Here is an 18,974-nt window from a genome sequence, read left to right on the forward strand (position 1 = left end):
CCATACAGGATAAATCAAGGAGAAACACGCCAAGACACATAGTAATCAAATTGGCAAAAATGAAAGACAAAGAAAAATTATTGAAAGCAGCAAGGGGAAAACGACAAATAACATACAAAGAAACACCCTTAAGATTAACAGCTGATTTCTCAGCAGAAACTGTACAAGCCAGAAGGGAGTGGCATGATATACTTAAAGCGATGAAAGGGAAGAACCTACAACCAAGATTACTCTACCCAGCAAGGATCTCATTCAGATTCGATGGAGATATCAAAAGCTTTACAGACAAGCAAAAGCTAAGAGAATTCAGCACCACCAAACCAGCTGTACAACAAATGCTAAAGGAACCTCTCTAAGTGGGAAACACAAGAGAAGAAAAGGACCTACAAACACAAAACAATTAAGAAAATGGTAACAGGAACATACATATCAATAATTACCTTAAACGTGAATGGATTAAATGCTCCAACCGAAAGACACAGGCTCACTGAATGCATAAAAAAACAAGACCTATATATATGCTCTCTACAAGAGACCCACTTCAGACCTAGGGACACATACAGACTGAAAGTGAGGGGATGGAAAAAGATATTCAATGGAAATGGAAATCAAAAGAGAGCTGGAGTAACAATAGTCATATCAAATAAAATAGACTTTAAAATAAAGAATGTTACAAGAGACAAGGAAGGACACTATGTAATGATCAAGGGATCAATCCAAAAAGAAGATATAACAATTATAAATATATATGCACCCAACATAGGAGCACCTCAATACATAAGGCAACTGCTAACAGCTCTAAAAGAGGAAATTGACAGTAACACAATAATAGTGGGGGACTTTAACACCTCACTTACACCAATGGACAGATCATCCAAACAGAAAATTAATAAGGAAACACAAGCTTTAAATGACACAATAGACCAGATAGATTTCATTGATATATATAGGACATTCCATACAGAAACAGCAGATTACACTTTCTTCTCAAGTGCGCATGGAATATTCTCCAGGATAGATCACATCTTGGATCACAAATCAAGCCTCAGTAAATTTAAGAAAACTGAGATCATATCAAGCATCTTTTCTGACTGCAACGCTATGAGATTAGATACAAATTACAGGGGAAAAAACCGTAAAAAACACAAACACATGGAGGCTAAACAACACATTACTAAATAACCAAGATATCACTGAAAAATTCAAAAAGGAAATCAAAAAATACCTAGAGACAAATGACAATGAAAACACGACGATCCAAAACCTATGGGATGTAGCAAAAGCAGTTCTAAGAGGGAAGTTTATAGCTATATAAGCCTACCTCAAGAAACAAGAAAAACCTCAAATTAACAATCTAACGTTACAACTAAAGGCACTAGAGAAAGAAGAAAAAACAAAACCCAAAGTTAGCAGAAGGAAAGAAATCATAAACATCAGAGCAGAAATAAATGAGACAGAAACAAACAAACAAAAACAATAGCAATGATCAATAAAACAAAAAGCTGGTTCTTTGAGAAGATAAAATTGATAAGCCATTAGCCAGAATCATCAAGAAAAAGAGGGAGAGGACTCAAATCAATAAAATTAGAAATGAAAAAGGAGAAGTTACAACAGACACCGCAGAAATACAAAGCATCCTAAGAGACTACTACAAGCAACTGTACGCCAATAAAATGGATGACCTTGAAGAAATGGACAAATTCTTAGAAAGGCAAAACCTTCCGAGACTGAACCAGAAAGAAATAGAAAATATGAACAGACCAATCACAAGTAATGAAGTTGAAACTGTGATTAAAAATCTTCCAACAAACAAAAGTCCAGGACCAGATGGCTTCACAGGTGAATTCTATCAAACATTTAGAGAAGCGCTAACACCCATCCTTCTCAAACTCTTCCAAAAAATTGCAGAGGAAGGAACACTTTCAAACTCATTCTATGAGGCCACCATCACCCTGACACCAAAACCAGACAAAGATACTACAAAAAAAGAAAATTACAGAACAATATCACTGATGAATATAGATGCAAAAATCCTCAACAAAATAGTAGCAAACAGAATCCAGCAACACATTAAAGGGATCATACACCATGATCAAGTGGGATTTATCCCAGGGATGCAAGGATTCTTCAATATATGCAAATCAATCAATGATTAACAAATTGAAGAATAAAAACCATACAATCATCTCAATAGATGCAGAAAAAGCTTTTGACAAAATTCAACACCGATTTATGATAAAAACTCTCCATAAAGTGGGCATAGAGGGAAACTACTTCAACATAATAAAAGCCATATACGACAAACCCACAGCAAACATCATTCTCAATGGTGAAAAACTGAAAGCATTTCCTCTAAGATCAGGAACAAGAAAAGGATGTCCACTCTAACCACCATTATTGAACATAGTTTTGGAAGTCCTAGCCATGGCAATCAGGGAAGAAAAAGAAATAAAAGAAATAGAAATTGCAAACAAGAAGTAAAATTGTCACTGTTTGCAGATGACATGATACTATACATAGAGGATCCTAAAGATGCTACCAGAAAACTATTAGAGCTGGTCAATGCATTTGGTAAAGTTGCAGGATACAAAATAATGCACAGAAATCTCTTGCATTCCTATATACTAATGATGAAAAATGTGAAAGAGAAATTAAGGAAACACTCCCATTTACCACTGCAACAAAAAGAATAAAATACCTAGAAATAAACCTACCTAGGGAGACAGAAAACCTGTATGCAGAAAACTATAAGACACTGGTGAAAGAAATTAAAGATGATACCAACAGATGGAGAGATATACCATGTTCTTGGATGGGAAGAATCAATATTGTGAAAATGACTCTACTACCCAAAGCAATCTACAGATTCAATGCAATCCCTATCAAATTACCAATGGCATTTTTTACAGAACTAGAACAAAAAAATCTTAAAATTTGTATGGAGACGCAAAAGACCCCGAATAGCCAAAGCAGTCTTGAGGGAAAAAAACGGAGCTGGAGGGATCAGACTCCCTGACTTCTGCCTATACTACAAAGCTACAGTAATCAAGAAAATATGGTACTGGCACAAAAACAGAAATATAGATCAATGGAACAGGATAGAAAGCCCAGAGATAAACCCACACACCTGTGGTCAACTAATCTATGACAAAGGAGGCAAGGATATACAATGGAGAAAAGACAGTCTCTTCAATAAGTGGTGCTGGGAAAACTGGACAGCTACATGTAAAAGAATGAAATTAGAACACTCCCTAACACCATACACAAAAATAAACTCTAAATGAATTAGAGAACTAAATGTACGTCCGGACACTATAAAACTCTTAGAGGAAAACATAGGAAGAAAACTCTTTGACATAAATCACAGCAAGATCTTTTCTTTTTTGACCCACCTCCTAGAGTAATGAAAATAAAAATTAAAAAAAACAAACGGGACCTAATTAAACTTAAAGGCTTTTGCACAACAAAGGAAACCATAAACAAGAGGAAAAGACAACCCCCAGAATGGGAGAAAATATTTGCAAATGAATCAATGGACAAAGGACTAATCTCCACAATATATAAACAGCTCATGCAGCTCAATATTAAAAAAACATACAACCCAATCCAAAAATGGGCAGAAGACCTAAATAGACATTTCTCCAAAGAAGATGTACAGATGGCCAAAAAGCACATGAAAAGCTGCTCAACATCACTAATTATTAGAGAAATGCAAGTCAAAACTACAATGAGGTATCACCTCACACCAGTTAAAATGAGCATCATCAGAAAATCTACAAACAACAAATGCTGGAGAGGGTGTGGAGAAAAGGGAACCCTCTTGCACTGTTGGTGGGAATGTAAATTGATACAGCCACTATGGAGAACAGTATGGCAGTTCCTTAAAGAACTAAAAATAAAATTACCATATGACCCAGCAATCCCACTACTGGGCATATACCCAGAGAAAACCATAATTCAAAAAGACACATGCACCCCAATGTTCATTGCAGCACTATTTACAATAGCCAGGTCATGGAAGCAACCTAAATGCCCATCGACAGACAAATGGATAAAGAAGATGTGGCACATATATACAATGGAATATTACTCAGCCATAAAAAGGAACGAAATTGGGTCATTTGTAGAGATGTGGATGGATCTAGAGACTATCATACAGAGTGAAGTATGTCAGAAAGCGAAAAACAAATATCATATATTAACGCATATATGTGGAACCTAGAAAATGGTACAGATGAACCAGTTTGCAGAGCAGAAACTGAGACACAGATGTAGAGAACAAATGTATGGACACCAAGTGGGGAGAGTGGCAGGGTATGGGGGTAATGGTGTGATGAATAGGGAGATTGGGATTAACATATGGATGTTAATATGTATAAAATGGATAACTAATAAGAAAATAAATAAGTAAGCATTAAAAACAATTCATGTATTGAAAAAAGAAAAGAACAAAGTTTTTGTTTTTTTTATAAAGTCCAGTCCTCTATACATGAATTTTCTTTACTCATTTAATATACTTACACACATTTTAGAATTTAAAAATCACACTCTTTCACTGGACTTTGTGTGAGATTGCAAAGATGGGCCCTCTCAGGCCACAGGGACACATGGAGGGCAGGGGGACAGAACAAAACATTTGTGGCAATGAGTCAGGAATCTACAAATCACTGTACTGTCTACCTGAATACTACTGAATCTTATTCCACGTCTTTGGATGGATAACCTCATATGACCATGTTTTTTTTTTAATAAATTTATTTATTTTTGGCTGCCTTGGGTCTTCATTGCTGCATGTGGGCTTTCTCTAGTTGCCACGAGCGGGGGCTACTCTTCGTTGCACTGCACGGGCTTCTCATTGTTGCGGAGCACAGGCTGTAGGCACAGAGCCTCAGTAGTTGTGGTTCACGGGCTCTAGAGCGCAGGCTCAGTGGTGTAGCACACGGGCTTAGTTGCTCCGTGGCATGTGAAATCTTCCCAGACCAGGGATCAAACCCGTGTCCCCTGCATTGGCAGGCGGATTCTTAACCACTGCACCGCCAAGGAAGTCCATGAGCATGATTCTTATGTGTTGATCGGGCATCTCTGGAGACACACCTTCCTCTCTCCTCCCACCTCACTGCACTGGGACGTTCGTGGGGCACATAATTCACACTTTAAAAAGGAACACTTTTCTCTAACAAGCGTACAAAATAAAGCGAGCATGGCAGTTTCTATGTCCTGAGATTAAGGGTTGCATTCCAGAGAGAATTAACAGTAAGCCTGGAGCTAGAGGGTTACAGAGCACGCCTACAAATAAACTACTTCAGGTAATGATGAAAAGATCTGAATAAGCAGAGAATTAATTTTTTTTTAAATTTTCTCTTTCATATGAGGTAAAACCAGTATGAGTTTTGTAGAAAGAATGCATACTTATTATAAATTATTCAAGCACTGTGTAGAGGTTAAAGAAATTCAAATGCCACTACTCATAAATAATTAATATTTACATTAGGAGGGTATCATTCTAGACATCGTTTCATGTATGTGTTCCAGAAAAGCTAAATAGATATACTGAAATATCTTATCACTTCTCAGCTTTTTGGCTAAGATCAAGTGTATATATATTGAAATATTTTGATAAATATGTGATTTTTAATATGCTATTTGTAATGTTATTGTATTTCAGTTCATTTTTAGTTAAAACCTGAAAAAGAAATCAAAAGGAACATGAAACAATGATAAAATTTCAAATAAATATTTATTCACTTCAAGAGGGTTTTGTAAAAGATCCTTCTATAATTACAAAAAGAGTTTAGAGGGAAAAAACACATTGATATGAGAGTAATCATTTTTACTTTCCATACTTCAATGTAGGCATTATCATTGGACTCCCTGATATGAAAGATGAGGACACCAGATCCAAAGCCTTCCTTCCCCTCCCTCACATCATCATATATTGTGATATTAATATGTTTACATAAATAGTATTTATATTTTAGTTTGTAACTACAGTTTGTAAAATGTTTTGTATTACTATTATTTCATAGTTAAATATTTCCAAATCTTAACACAGCTTCTCCACTCCTGAAATCTACATTTTGATTTACAGACATTTAACTCCAAGTAAGACCTTAACCCCTCTCTGATGTTTATTTCTTGAATGTTTTTGTCCTTGGAAGTATTTATTTTCAATAATACTTCCCCTTAAATTTTTCACTTATGGCTTACTTTTTCTTGAATATTTAAAATTTTCCCAAGGCTTAGAGAAATTAAAGGATTTTACCCTATGTCACAGAGCTAGGATGCAAAGTCAAGATGAAAACACAGGACTGATTTCAAAGTTTACCCTTTTGTCATCCATCCATTATCCACTGCCCTCATCCACTTACACACTTGCTCATTATCCATCATTCCCACCTATGTAGCTCTGACTCTATCCATCTGTTATCCCCATCCATCCATCAAGCATCCACCTACCTACTTCATCATCCCTCCATTCACACACATGATGCAGACTTACATGCATGTATATGTAGCCATTTATCGACCCCCTATTTTGTCTGTCAGTCCACCCACCACCCTTCCATTCATCTGTCTATCCATATATCTACATTCATTTACTCCAATATCCACCCATGTACATAAATCCATACATAATTACACCCACTCTTTCGGACAATCTTCTATTCAGCTATTCATCCACAAAGCCACCCATTCAAAAATTAGTCCGTTCCATCTCCCATGAATCCTTTTATCCTTTCTATTAATTCATCTACTCATCCAGACAGTTTTTCAATTCATCCAATCACTGATAACTCTGAAATCTAGACCTTCCATAGAATAAGGAGTGGTATCCCTCTAAGATTCTCTTGTGATCTCATTCCATTTCACATCATCAAAAGAAGACCACATACATATATACAATGGAATATTACTCAGCCATAAAAAGGAATGAAATTGGGTCATTTGTAGAGACGTAGATGGACCTAGAGACTGTGGTACAGAGTGAAGTAAGTCAGAAAGAGAAAAACAAATATTGTCTATTAACGCATATATGTGGAATCTAGAAAAATGGTACAGGTGAACCGGTTTGCAAGGCAGAAATAGAGACAGATGTAGAGAACAAACATATGGACACCAAAGGGGGAAAGCGGGGGTGGGGGTGGTGGTGGGATGAATTGGGAGGTTGGGATTGACATATGTACATTAATACGTATAAAGTAGATAATAAGAACCTGCTGTATAAAAAAAAGAAAAAAAATTGAACAAAAGAAGAAAAGAGAGAAGACCACAGCATTCCATGGGAGCAATAAGGAGGTCTGTGAGCTCACACCCTAATCATCTCTCAGCCATATGAAAATTCTTACAACAGAGACTGTGGATCTTATGGCTCTAAGCATGGAGCCCTCTGTTAACAATCTCCCCAATAACTGAAACTTCTGATCTTCTCACAATAACCAATCCCCTCTTTATTGAAGGGTCATCAGCAAAGATGACAGCTGCAGACCATGAGGCAGAAATTTTGCCCATATTTGGATTGCTTTAGACCTCCTCCAACATTGGCCTGATATTTTTGTTGTGGGCAAACCTTTCAAAAATCCACCCACTGCTCAGCTCTCTGGCCATCCAGCCACTATTGAACATGACCTGCCAATTTACACATAGTTTAACAACTACTCCACCCCACCCTATGTAGGTTAAGCAGCCTGGAAGCCTCACTTCAATGGACCGCAGTAAGAACTTGATGGGAGAGAAGCTCAGTTTCTCACTCAGATGAGTGATTCATAGCTAGAATGACTGGATAAAGGCGATTTACGAAAAACACACATCACAACAAATCAAAAGGAAATAGAGTAGAAATAAAAATAAATTTTAAAGACTCTCTTGCAGAGTAATTTGCAAAGTAGAGATAAGGAAACTCTAATCAAACCTAAAGCTGAAAAAGGAAAGGAGAAAGAGGAAGAAGGAGGAAAAAGAAGGGAACGTAAATTATGATGATAAGGAATTCAAGGAAGAGAAGGGGAGGTGCAAGATAGTGAACTAGCCCTGTCTTCTGGTTGCCTCCCCCAAGAAATCAATGACAGAGAAATTACAGAAGTAAGATGGAGAAACTAATATAAACACTTTGACTAACCCCTGGGAGACTAAGCTGGGTGACTAATGGGAAACGTTAGTAGCAGTCTGAGGCGGGGGTGGCAGGTACACAGGTGGGAAGAAAGGGTGGTGGAGAGATGTTAAGTTCTGTTCGTTCCTGGCTGCTGTATTTCCCGGAGGATGGCTGGAGCCTCTGTCACGGGAGAAAAGGAATGAGCGGCAGCAACTTGGCTGCTCGGGGTGCCAGGCTCATAGCAGAGCCACGCCCATCTGGGATTCTGATGAAGCACATGCAGGCTGCCCAGATGCCCAGACATCTGCTCTTCCATCCCAGTCTCCTCCAGACCCTCATGGATGGCAGATGACGGTTTCAAGGACAGTAGGTGATCCCACTCATGAGACCATTCTAAAGACTCTGTCTTCTATCATTGCTGCTTTTTTCGAAGAATCTAGGAGTCCCTGACTAGAGAGATTTCTCTGTGACACAAAAGCAAGAAGGAGGTTGAGTAGCAGTTCTGGAGTACCCAGGGCTCTCCATCTGGTGTGAGTCATCCCCACACCACCCTTCATACTTACCAGGAGCGACAAAAACAGACCTTCATCGTATCCCTTACTCATTATCTGATTGGACAGCTGATAACCACAAGGGACACGGGAGTTCACAAGCCAAAACCAGGAGAGACTTAAGGATTAAAACCACTATAAAAGATATACACAAACTGGACACAATGCATACAGATCAACTGTGTAAAATAAGTATAGCAAATGTAGCAAATATATTCAAAGGTATAAGGGAGAATATCTGTAAAAGGAAGAAGGAACAAGAAGCAATTTTTTAAAAACCCCTCTGATAGAAGTTTAGGTGATTCATTCCGGACACCAAGAAAAACTAGGCGCAGTTTTTAAAAATATACTTGAAGGTATTGGAGAGAGAACAAAGTAGCAAAGATGTAGTGGGCCTAGATTTTGGAGAAAATGGGAATCCAGGAAGGTGTGCCCAACATTTGGACTACATCTGGCCCAGAAGCATTTACTAATTCTGGACAAGTCAGCCGAGAGTCTGGGAGGTGTACTAGTCAGGCTCAAAGGAATGGGGTAGATAGTTGGAGTCTAGGACTCACTGAAGAAGAGAGACTCATGTTGGGATGAGAACCCAGAGAAGTGCAGCCTAGTCATCAGTTTGGACTGCAAGGAGACCAGCTCTCACAGAGACTTCAGTCCAGCTCCAAAGTATTTCAGTTTCTGAAACTGGATTAAATGAATATCGTTTGCTAGGATTCCCTAGTGCCTGGCATAAACAAATGTAAATCCTCCTTAAAGAAAGATAACACCTTCCTAGGCATCAAGGAAAAGCAAATTAAAGCTACTGTGAGAAATCACTACCTATCCACCAGAATGTCTAAAATTAAAAGACTGACAATATTAAGTGTAAGCAAGGATGTGAAACACTGGAACTCTCATATATCACTGCTGCTTGGTACAACTACTTTGGAAAGCTGCAAGTATATACTAAATCTGAAAATAGACATACTCTATGATTTAGCAATTCCACACTTAGGTATATGCCCAGAAGAAATACACGTGTATATCTGGAACATATATTCATCAAAAAACACATCTAAGAATTTTCATAACAGCAATATTTGTAATAACCAAGCACTGGAAACAACTGAAATGTCCCTCTACAATAGATGGATAAATAAACTGATATATTCACACCGTGGAACACTATACAACCTCAAAAGTGGATCAACTACTACTACATGCAACACCATGGGTGACTCTCACAAACCCAGTATTTAATGAAAGAAGCCAGAGATGCAAGAGTACATATTGTTTGGGACTTCCCTGGTGGTCCAGTGAGTAAGACTCCATGCTCCCAATGCACGGGGCCCAGGTTCAATCCCTGCTCAGGGAGCTAGATCCCACATGCATTGCACAGCTAAGAGTCCACATGCTGCAACTAAAGATCCCACATGCTGCAATGAAGATCCCGCGTGCTGCAACTAAGACCCAGCACAGCCAAAACAAATAAATAAATAATAAATAAATATAAAAGAAAGAGTACATATTGTTTGACTCCACTTATACAAAGTTTAAATATGGGCAAAACCAGTCTTTGCTGAAATATCTGAATAGTTCTTTCCTTTGTGGGAACAGAACAATGCCTGGGAAGGGGCATGACGGAGACTTCTGGGATGCTGGCAATATTCCTCTTCTTTTTTTTTTTAATTGAAGTATAGTTAATTTACAATGTTATGTTAGTTTGAAGTGTACAGCAAAGTGATTCAGTTATACATATATATATAAAATATTCCTGTTCTTGATCTGAGTGGTGGTTAGATAGATATGTTCACTCTGGAAAAATTCATTAAGCTGTACACTTGTGATTTGTTGACTTTTAGGCATGCATGATACATTTTAATAAAAGTTTACATTAAAATATGTAGGTAGAAAGGTGGAGCAAACATACTCTTCCCTGTTCCTCCTGCTAAATACAATTGAATACTCCAGATATTATGTACAAAACAAACATAAGAAAACTCTAAAAGGCGGAGAGAAGAAGGCAGACCAGCTTTGGACCTTAGGGCCTGAGGAATGACATGGTGATGAGTTCCCTGGGTTTTCCTTTTATCTCTTATGTCCTGGACTTGGAGCTGAAGAAGCTAGTGACTAAAAAACACCACTGAGCACAGAAAAAAATAAAGCCCCAACCAAAGCTTGCTCTCTCTAGTCAATGGAGCAGGAGAGGGGCAGCTTAGTAAGACAGAAAACTTTTAGTCAAACACTGCAGAAAAACTGTGAGGTCCCCCCACTCCCACCTACCTACCCCAGTAAAGTCCAAGCGGTGAGTATACACTTCTACCATCTCTAAGCTAGATCAAGGTGCCCCAATCCTTCAGCTGGGATGGGGGCATCAGAGAAGACCAAGATGGGAGCTGGGCCTGTTGTCCCCACTGGGCAGTATGGGGTGGGGGGAGGTGGGCAGTGACTCCCACCTGTAGTGTCAGCGAAGACCATGTGGGGAGACCGGATGTTCACCCCCTCCCCAACAGTAACAAGGCCCAACTGATCTTTGACAAATGGCCGAAAATAATTCACTAGAGGAAGAACAATGGTGCTGAAGCAGCTGGACATCCATAGTCCAAAAAAACCCAAAATAAGCCTCCAACCTAAGTTTCATAGCTCATACAAATTTAACTCAAAGTGAATCATGAACTGAAATGTAAAACATAAACCTATTTTTAACCTTTTAGGAAAAAACATAGAAAATCTTTGAGACTTAGGGCTTAGTCATAACAGCAAAAGCACAATTCTTAAAAGAAAAAAAATCAGTAAGGTGGGCTTCATCAAAATCGAAAACTTTTACTCTGCAAAAAACCCTGTTAAGAGGATGAAAACATAAGCTGCAGACTGGGAGAAAAATATCTGCAGACCACATATCTGACAGAGGACTAATACCTAGAATATATAGAGAACTCTCAAAATGCAACAGTAAAACAGCAAACAATCCAATTAAAAAATGAACAAAAGCCATGAACAGATATTTCAGAGGATATACAGATAGCAAATAAGCACATGAAAAGATGTTTAATATTACTAGCCATTAGAGAAAAGCAGATTAAAACCACAGTGAGATATCTCTACACACTTCACAGAATGGCTCAAAAAATAGTGACAAAACCATATGCTGGTGAGGATGTGGAGAGACCGGATCCCTCATGTGACGTTGGTAGGAATATAAAGTGGTACCAACTGGAAAAGAGTTAGGCTATTCCTTTAAAAGAAAAAAAACTAAACATGCAGCTACCATATGACCCAGAAATTGCACTCCTTGGTATTTATCCCAGAGAAATAAAAACTTATGTTCACACAAAAACCTGTACATGAAAACAAACAAACAAACAAACCTGTACATGAATGTTCATAGCAGCTCTATTTGTAATGGCCCCAAACTGGAAATAACCCAGATGCCCTTCCATGGGTGAATGGTAAACAAGCTGTGGTAATCCCTACTATGGAATACTGGTCAGCAGTAAAAGGGAGCCAACTACTGATACACAGAACCTGGGTGAATTGCCACAGAAGTATGTCAGGTGAAAAACACCAATCCCAAAATGTTACATACTGTATAATTTCATTTATATAACATTCTTAAAATGACAAAATTATTGAGACAAAGAACAGTTTAGTGGTTGCCAGAGATTAGGAAAGGGGTGGGGCAGGAGGAAGAGGGTGTCCCTATAAAAGGACCTCATGAGGCACCCTTGTGGGGATGGAAATGTTCTGCACCTGTCGGTATCTTGGTTGTGATATGGTACTATAGTTTTGCAAGACGTTACCACTGAGGGAATCTGGATAAATGATGCACAGGATCTGTCTTATTTCTTACAACTACTTGTAAATCTATAATGATCTCAAAATAAAAAGTTTAATTAAAAATGCATATAATAATATGTATAAATGAATCACTTTGCTATGCACCTGAAACACTGTAAATCAACTATACTTCAAATTTTTAAAAAGTTTTTAAAAAGTGCATATAATAGCAAAGAGCTGAGAAGAGTCAAGACTCTCGAAGAAAATGAAAACTATAAGTGAAGGTGTAGAGCTATATGAGCTGAGGATTATTGTTGGAAAACAGTTTGGCATAAGATTAAACATATACTTAATTCTATACCTCAGTTTATTTACTCAAAACACAGCTTGCAAAAATTTCTCACAGGTGTATCAGGAGGCACATAAAGAATGTTCACAACAGCATTATTTGTAGTAGCAGAAGGAAAACTGGGTACATTTTCCAGTGTTAATTTCCTTGTTTTACTAATGTACTATGGCTATGTAAGATGTTATCATTGTGAATCTAAAAGTATTTTACATTTTTAAACTGGACACATTTTACTGAAAATGATTTTAAAATTGGAGCAAACAATGGAATACAAAATCGCAGTGAAAATGAAAGGACTGCTGTTATACGCATCAACAGATGAATCTTAGGAACACGACGTAAGAAAAATGTAAGTCATAGGAGAAAAACACGTCATTTGATACCTTAGATAAAGTTCAAACGATGCAAACAAAAGGAGATATTGTTGAAGGACACATCCAAATGTGATAAACTCAACGAAAAGGCAGCTGGGGTTCTGCATTTCTGTGTTGGGGAGGGAGGGAGCAGCAGGGGTGCAATGGAGGGAAACAACAGACGCCTCAGAATATTGTGATGTTTGATTGCTCCAGCTGGGTGGAGGGTGAATGGGCATTCCTAATGACAGGTTTTCTTTACAACTTATATATACATCGTTAGCCTCAATAGGAAGCTTTACATAATTTTCAAAAATGGAACACAAGGATGCCATGTGGAAGAAACTTGTTCCAGTGGGATTGCCAAACTGAGTGTCACAGTGGCCACATTTCACATTTTGTTTTCCCCACCTGGAGAAAGCCTGTCTGCTCTAGGGCAGGTTAAGAACAAGACCCCAAATAAGGAGAGATGAGCAATGACAAAAGATGGGGAAGGAGAGGGATGTGGAGCCAACTCTGATCCCATAGCCTGATGACCACATTCTGTGAGCAATGCCACTGTCTGCTCCCGCTACCTGAGCCAGCCCACGTCGCTGTACCTAAGTAGCTGGAGTCGGGCTTTTGTCATTTGAACTGGAAGAATTGGACAGAGTCCCACAAGGCATCCTGGCCCACAGTCAGCTGGGGCTGGTAAGCATGTAAGTTGACTCAGAGGCTTAGAGGTGCCCAGAGGGGCCCGTGCCCCACCCCTCCCTCCCCTACGGCCCCACTGCCTCATGTATGGACCAGATGGTCAGGGAAGGCACAGGACTTGCGCAGGCTTACCGATAGATGGTACAATTTCTGTCACACTTCGTCTTCCCACAGATGATTTCCTCAGGATGTGACAAGAGTGTGTGGGAAGACAGCACCAGATGTTACGAAAAGGTGTGGGTAGGAGGAAGGGTGCCCGCTGGGTGCCTCCCCTGCCCCTCCCATGGAGGGACCACTCATAGAGGCAGGAAGGGCTGCAGCTTGGGAGGCTTGTCTCCTTCTAGGGCATCCTTCAGCCCCATGCTGGATGCAGCCTCCTGAGAGAGCAAAACCCCAGAGCAGAAGTGGGGTGGGAGTTTGAAATGTGGCCCCGTGCCTGATGCCAGGCATCATAGGGGAGATATCCCAGGGTGATGCCCTACAGTCTATGGGGCTCCAAACCAAAGGCCATTCTGAGAAGTGGAACAGTTGTTTGTTTGTTTTTTTCCCAGTGGGAAAAGGATGAATTTTTTAGTTTTTAAATTTATTTTTATTTAGAAAATTTTTTATTGAATGAAAGATTCTTTAAATCCTACAGTGCTTTACAATTTTCAAAAGTTTCACACATATGATTTCATATAATCCCATAATAACCTTTTTCTTTCTCCTACCCCTATATTGCCCCTTCCCCTTCCCTCTCCCCACTGGTAACCACAGTTTGTTCTCTGTATCTGTGAGTCTACTTCTTTTTTGCTCTATTTACTAGTTTGTTATAGTTTTTACTTGCCACATATAATATCATACAGTATTTATCTTTCTCTGTCTGACGTATTTCACTTAGCATAATGCCCTCCAAGTCCATCCATGTTGCTGCACATGGCAAAATTTCATTCTTTTTTATGGCTGAGTAGTATTCCATCTATATCTATATCTATCTATCTATCTATCTATCTATCTATCTATCTATACACCACATCTTCTTTGTCTTTATCTGTTGATGAACACTTACGTTGCTTCCAATTGTAAATAATGCTCCTATGCACATTGGGGTGCATATATCTTTTTGAATTATTATTTTTTGGATATATAACCAGGAGTGGAATTGCTGCATCATCTGGCAGTTCTATTTTTAGTTTTTTGAGGAACCTCCATACTGTTTTCCACAGTGGCTGCACCACTTTACATTCCCACCAAGAGTGTACAAGGGTTCCCTTTTCTCCACACCCTTGTCAACATTTGTTATCTTTGGACTTTTTGATTATAGACATTCTGACTGGTGTGAGATAATATCTCATTGTGGTTTTGATTTGCATTTTCCTGATGATTAGTAATACTGAGCACCTTTTCATGAGCCTGTTGGCCATCTGCATTTCCTCTTTGGAAAAATGTCTATTCAGTTTTTCTGCCCATTTTTTAATTTGGTTGTTTTGTTTTTTTGATGTTGAGTTGTATGAGCTCTTTAAATACATTGAATTTTAACCCCTTATCAGTCATATCATTTGCAGACATTTCTCCCATTTAGTTGGTTGTCCTTTCATTTTGTCAATGGTTTATTTTGCTGTGCAAAAGCTTTTAAGCTTAACTAGGTCCCATTTGTTTATGTTTGCTTTTGTTACCTTTGCTTTAGGAGATGGATCCAAAAAAAAAACATTTCTGCAATTTATGTCAAAGAGTGTTCTGCCTATGTTTTCCTCTAAGAGTCTTATAGTACCTGGTTTTACATTTAGGTCTTTAATCCATTTTGAGTCTATTTTTGTATATGGTGTTAGAGAATGTTCTAACTTCATTCTTTTACACATAGCTGTTCAGTATTCCTAGTGCCATTTATTGAAAAGAACAAGACAACAATGTCCACTCTCACCTTTTTTATTCAGCATAGTTTTTGAAGTCCTAGCCACAGCAATCAGAAAAGAAAAAGATATAAAAGGAATCCAAATTGGAAAGAAAGAAGTAAAACTGTCACTGTTAGCAGATGAAATGATACTATCCATAGAAAATCCTAAAGATGCCACCAGAAAACTACTAGAACTCATCAATAAATTTGGTACAGTTGTAGGTTACAAAATTAATATACGGAAATCTATTGCATTTCTATACACTAACCGCGAACTATCAAACAGAGAAATTAAGGAAACAATCCCATTTACCATCACATCAAAAAGAATAAAATACCCACGAATAAACCTACCTAAGGATGTTAAAGACCTGTACTCAGAAAACTATAAGACACTGATTAAAGAAATTGAACATGATGGAAACAGATGGAAAGATATATCGTGTTCTTGCATTAGAAGAATTAATATTGTCAAAATGACCATACTATCCAAGTCAATCTACATATTCAATGCAATCCCTACCAAAATACCAATGGCATTTTTCACAGAACCAGAACAAATAATTTCACATTTTGTATGGAAACACAAAGGACCCCAAATAGCCAAAAAAATCTTGAGAAAGAAGTACAGAGTTGGAGGAATCATGCTCCCTGGCTTCAGACTATATTACAAAGCCACAGTAATCAAAACAGTATGGCACTGGCACAAAAATCAGACACATAGGTCAGTGGAAGAGAATATAGAACCCAGAAATAAATCCACACACTTATGGTCAATTAACATATGAGAAACGAGGCAAAAACATACAATGGGGAAAAGACAGTCTCTTCAATAAGTGGAACAGTTGTTCTGATTTGCGTTCTAGACATTCATTCAAACTTTCAACAACTATTTCCTAAGCTCTGAGCTAGGTCCTTGGGATTCAGTAGTGGAGCCTCAACTGCTGATTTCATGGAACTCACTCTCTGGTTTTTAATAAGCAATGAGAGAAAGAGAGACTCTAAGTAAACAAACCATGGAGCCAGACAGGGAGACATCCCAAGCAAGCCATGTAAGTCACAAAGAGGTCAACAAATGTCCTCTGGAAATCTCCAGAGATGAAGGCTGCTTCTCACTTTTCTCTCTGTATGAAATACACATATACACATGCAACTTGTTCCTAAACATTTGGGTTATAATCCCAAATAAATGTTCATTGAACAGTCCTAAAAGCATAGACCACGTGGTGGCAGCACGGTAGAGGCAGCTTTGCAAAACCTCAAAGCTAGCATTAGCCAGAATGCTAGGACTGGGTTGGGAGTGCTTCTAACACCTGGCACCTGCTCCTTGTTCTCAGCCACTCACAACTTACTCTGTGTGCCTTAAAAGGTCGGATGAATACAGAGGCAAATGGGAGGTCTCCCTCCTGTGCTCCAGGAGCTCATTGTCCAGATACACCTAATTGCCAGGGCAAGGAGCGGCATTGTCAACACGGAGGCCCCAGGGTCCAGGGATCCAGGGCACCGTTCTGGAGATGGAGGTGCTGACATTCAGGGCCTCATTGTTCCTTCTCTCCCACGGGGCATTAGGTTTAGGATAAAATGATCCTTAGGAGCGGTTGGTTTGAGGGAGGTACGCCTTTTACTGGTGCTTCCTCTCTCACTGGGCATGTCTGTGGGGACACCTATGACCTCACAGATTGTGCCCAAGAGGAGGGATCTGGGTCTAGAGAGGGTAGGGAGGGCAAGAGACGCACAAGATGACAGTAGAGCCTGCCTGAGCACACACGGTCCACCACACCCTGGCTCATTCTCCACTCCTTTCCTTTCCACCCTCTAGGATGGCCAGGTTGAGTGTGCATTGGTGTTGCAGGAGGTGGAGGAAGGGACTAGCATCTAGGTTTAAAGACCAGAAACGAATATCCTCTGATAATTTCACGTCATTTTCTGGATTCAAAGGAGGGTAGAGTGGGGAAGACAGACGTAGAGGGGCAGTGAGATAGGGCTCGATTCGGGGATCTCTCTGAGGCACGGCGAGGCGGTTCTCTCCCCCGCCGGGTGCGGGCTCCGGGTGGGTGGACTGGCGCCCCCCAGCCCCGCAGGCCCCGAATGACATCAGAGGCTGGGGAGCGCGCAGAGCGCAGGCGCGGGCGGAGAAGAGAGGCGGGAGGGGGGCCGACCAGTGCGGCTTGGGAGAGCGCTCCTCCGCCCTGCGCGCAGTCCCTGCGCCCCGCTCAGCCCGCGCCTAGCTGTTCGCACCGCGCCTCGGGCGTCCAGAGCGCGCCCCTCGCACCGCATCAAGCGCCGCCCGCGGCAGCCCAGCCCCAGCCTTCCTCCTCCTCCTCTTCTTTCTCCTCCTCCTTCTCCTCCGCCGCCGGACACGCAGCCGCAGGCCGGGGCCGGGACGCAGCTGGGGAGTCAGGGACGCGCGCAGCCAGCCCTTCCCCCTCCGGCTCCCGCACCGCCGGCCGCCTCCCCTCGCCCTCCTCCTCTCCCCTCCCTGCTCCTTCGCTTCTCCTCCTCCTCCTCCTCTCCCAGCCCAGGCTGCCAGCACCATGTCCGCAGGGGGAGATTTTGGGAACCCACTGAGAAAATTCAAGTTGGTGTTCTTGGGGGAGCAGAGTGGTAAGTACCCCGCTTATTCTCTTGGCTTGGCGTCGAGTCGAACCCCCGCCAAATCATCCACCCGATTGGGACCCCGGCCCCGGCTCGAAAAGGCCCCTCGGTGCCTGGGTAGAGGGGAGGTTTGGGGATGAGAAGTCGGGGCCGGCTCGGGCGGGGCCGGGCAGGGGAGGGCCCAAGGGTAAGGGCCGAGGAGACGCTGGGGCCGGAGGTGGGGGTGAGGGTGGGATCTGGGGTGGGGGCTCGGGGTGCGGGTGCAGGTGCGGCGCGGCGGGGAGGCCGGAGGGCGGCGGCTCGCTCAGCGGCGCCGGCCGAGGCGTGAAGGCTCCGGGCTCGCTGGCTCGCTCGCACTGCGGCACCGGCTGCGGGCGACCGCGCAGGTGGCGGGGCGCCGGTGAGGGTCGCGGGGAGGACGGCGCCCCTCTTTGGAGAACGAGACGGGACTGGCGTCTGGCCGCTCCCCACCCCGCGGCACCGGAGGGGTTCCCTGGGGCCCCTGCCCGGAACCGTAATTACGGGCACGTCCAGACCCCAGGGCAGACGGCCGCGGGCGGGGGGAGACCCACAGATGTCTCCTCTGAAAAGAGCGGGTGCAGGTCGTGGGGGAACAGGGCGCCTACCTCCCCTGGCTTACGTCCGACTGGGCACAGAAGGTTCTAGACCCGCTGCCCTTCGCCAGTGTGTATTAGCCCCTATGGGGCTCAGGGATCTG

The 18,974-nt window shown here is 41.3% G+C and overlaps 1 protein-coding gene across 1 annotated transcript in view; it reads left to right on the forward strand.

The window, feature by feature from the left end:
* Positions 1–17,803: 17,803 nt before the first annotated feature.
* Positions 17,804–18,974, forward strand: part of RAB6B (RAB6B, member RAS oncogene family) — a 58,798-nt gene continuing 57,627 nt past the window's right edge. The window contains exon 1 of the mRNA XM_033855373.2: positions 17,804–18,265. Within this exon, the coding sequence (XP_033711264.1) occupies positions 18,196–18,265 (70 nt within the window). The 5' untranslated portion in view covers positions 17,804–18,195. The remainder of the gene's footprint in view (positions 18,266–18,974) is intronic.

This window comes from Tursiops truncatus, chromosome 4 (assembly GCF_011762595.2).
Source record: "Tursiops truncatus isolate mTurTru1 chromosome 4, mTurTru1.mat.Y, whole genome shotgun sequence".
Lineage (NCBI taxonomy): Eukaryota > Metazoa > Chordata > Mammalia > Artiodactyla > Delphinidae > Tursiops > Tursiops truncatus.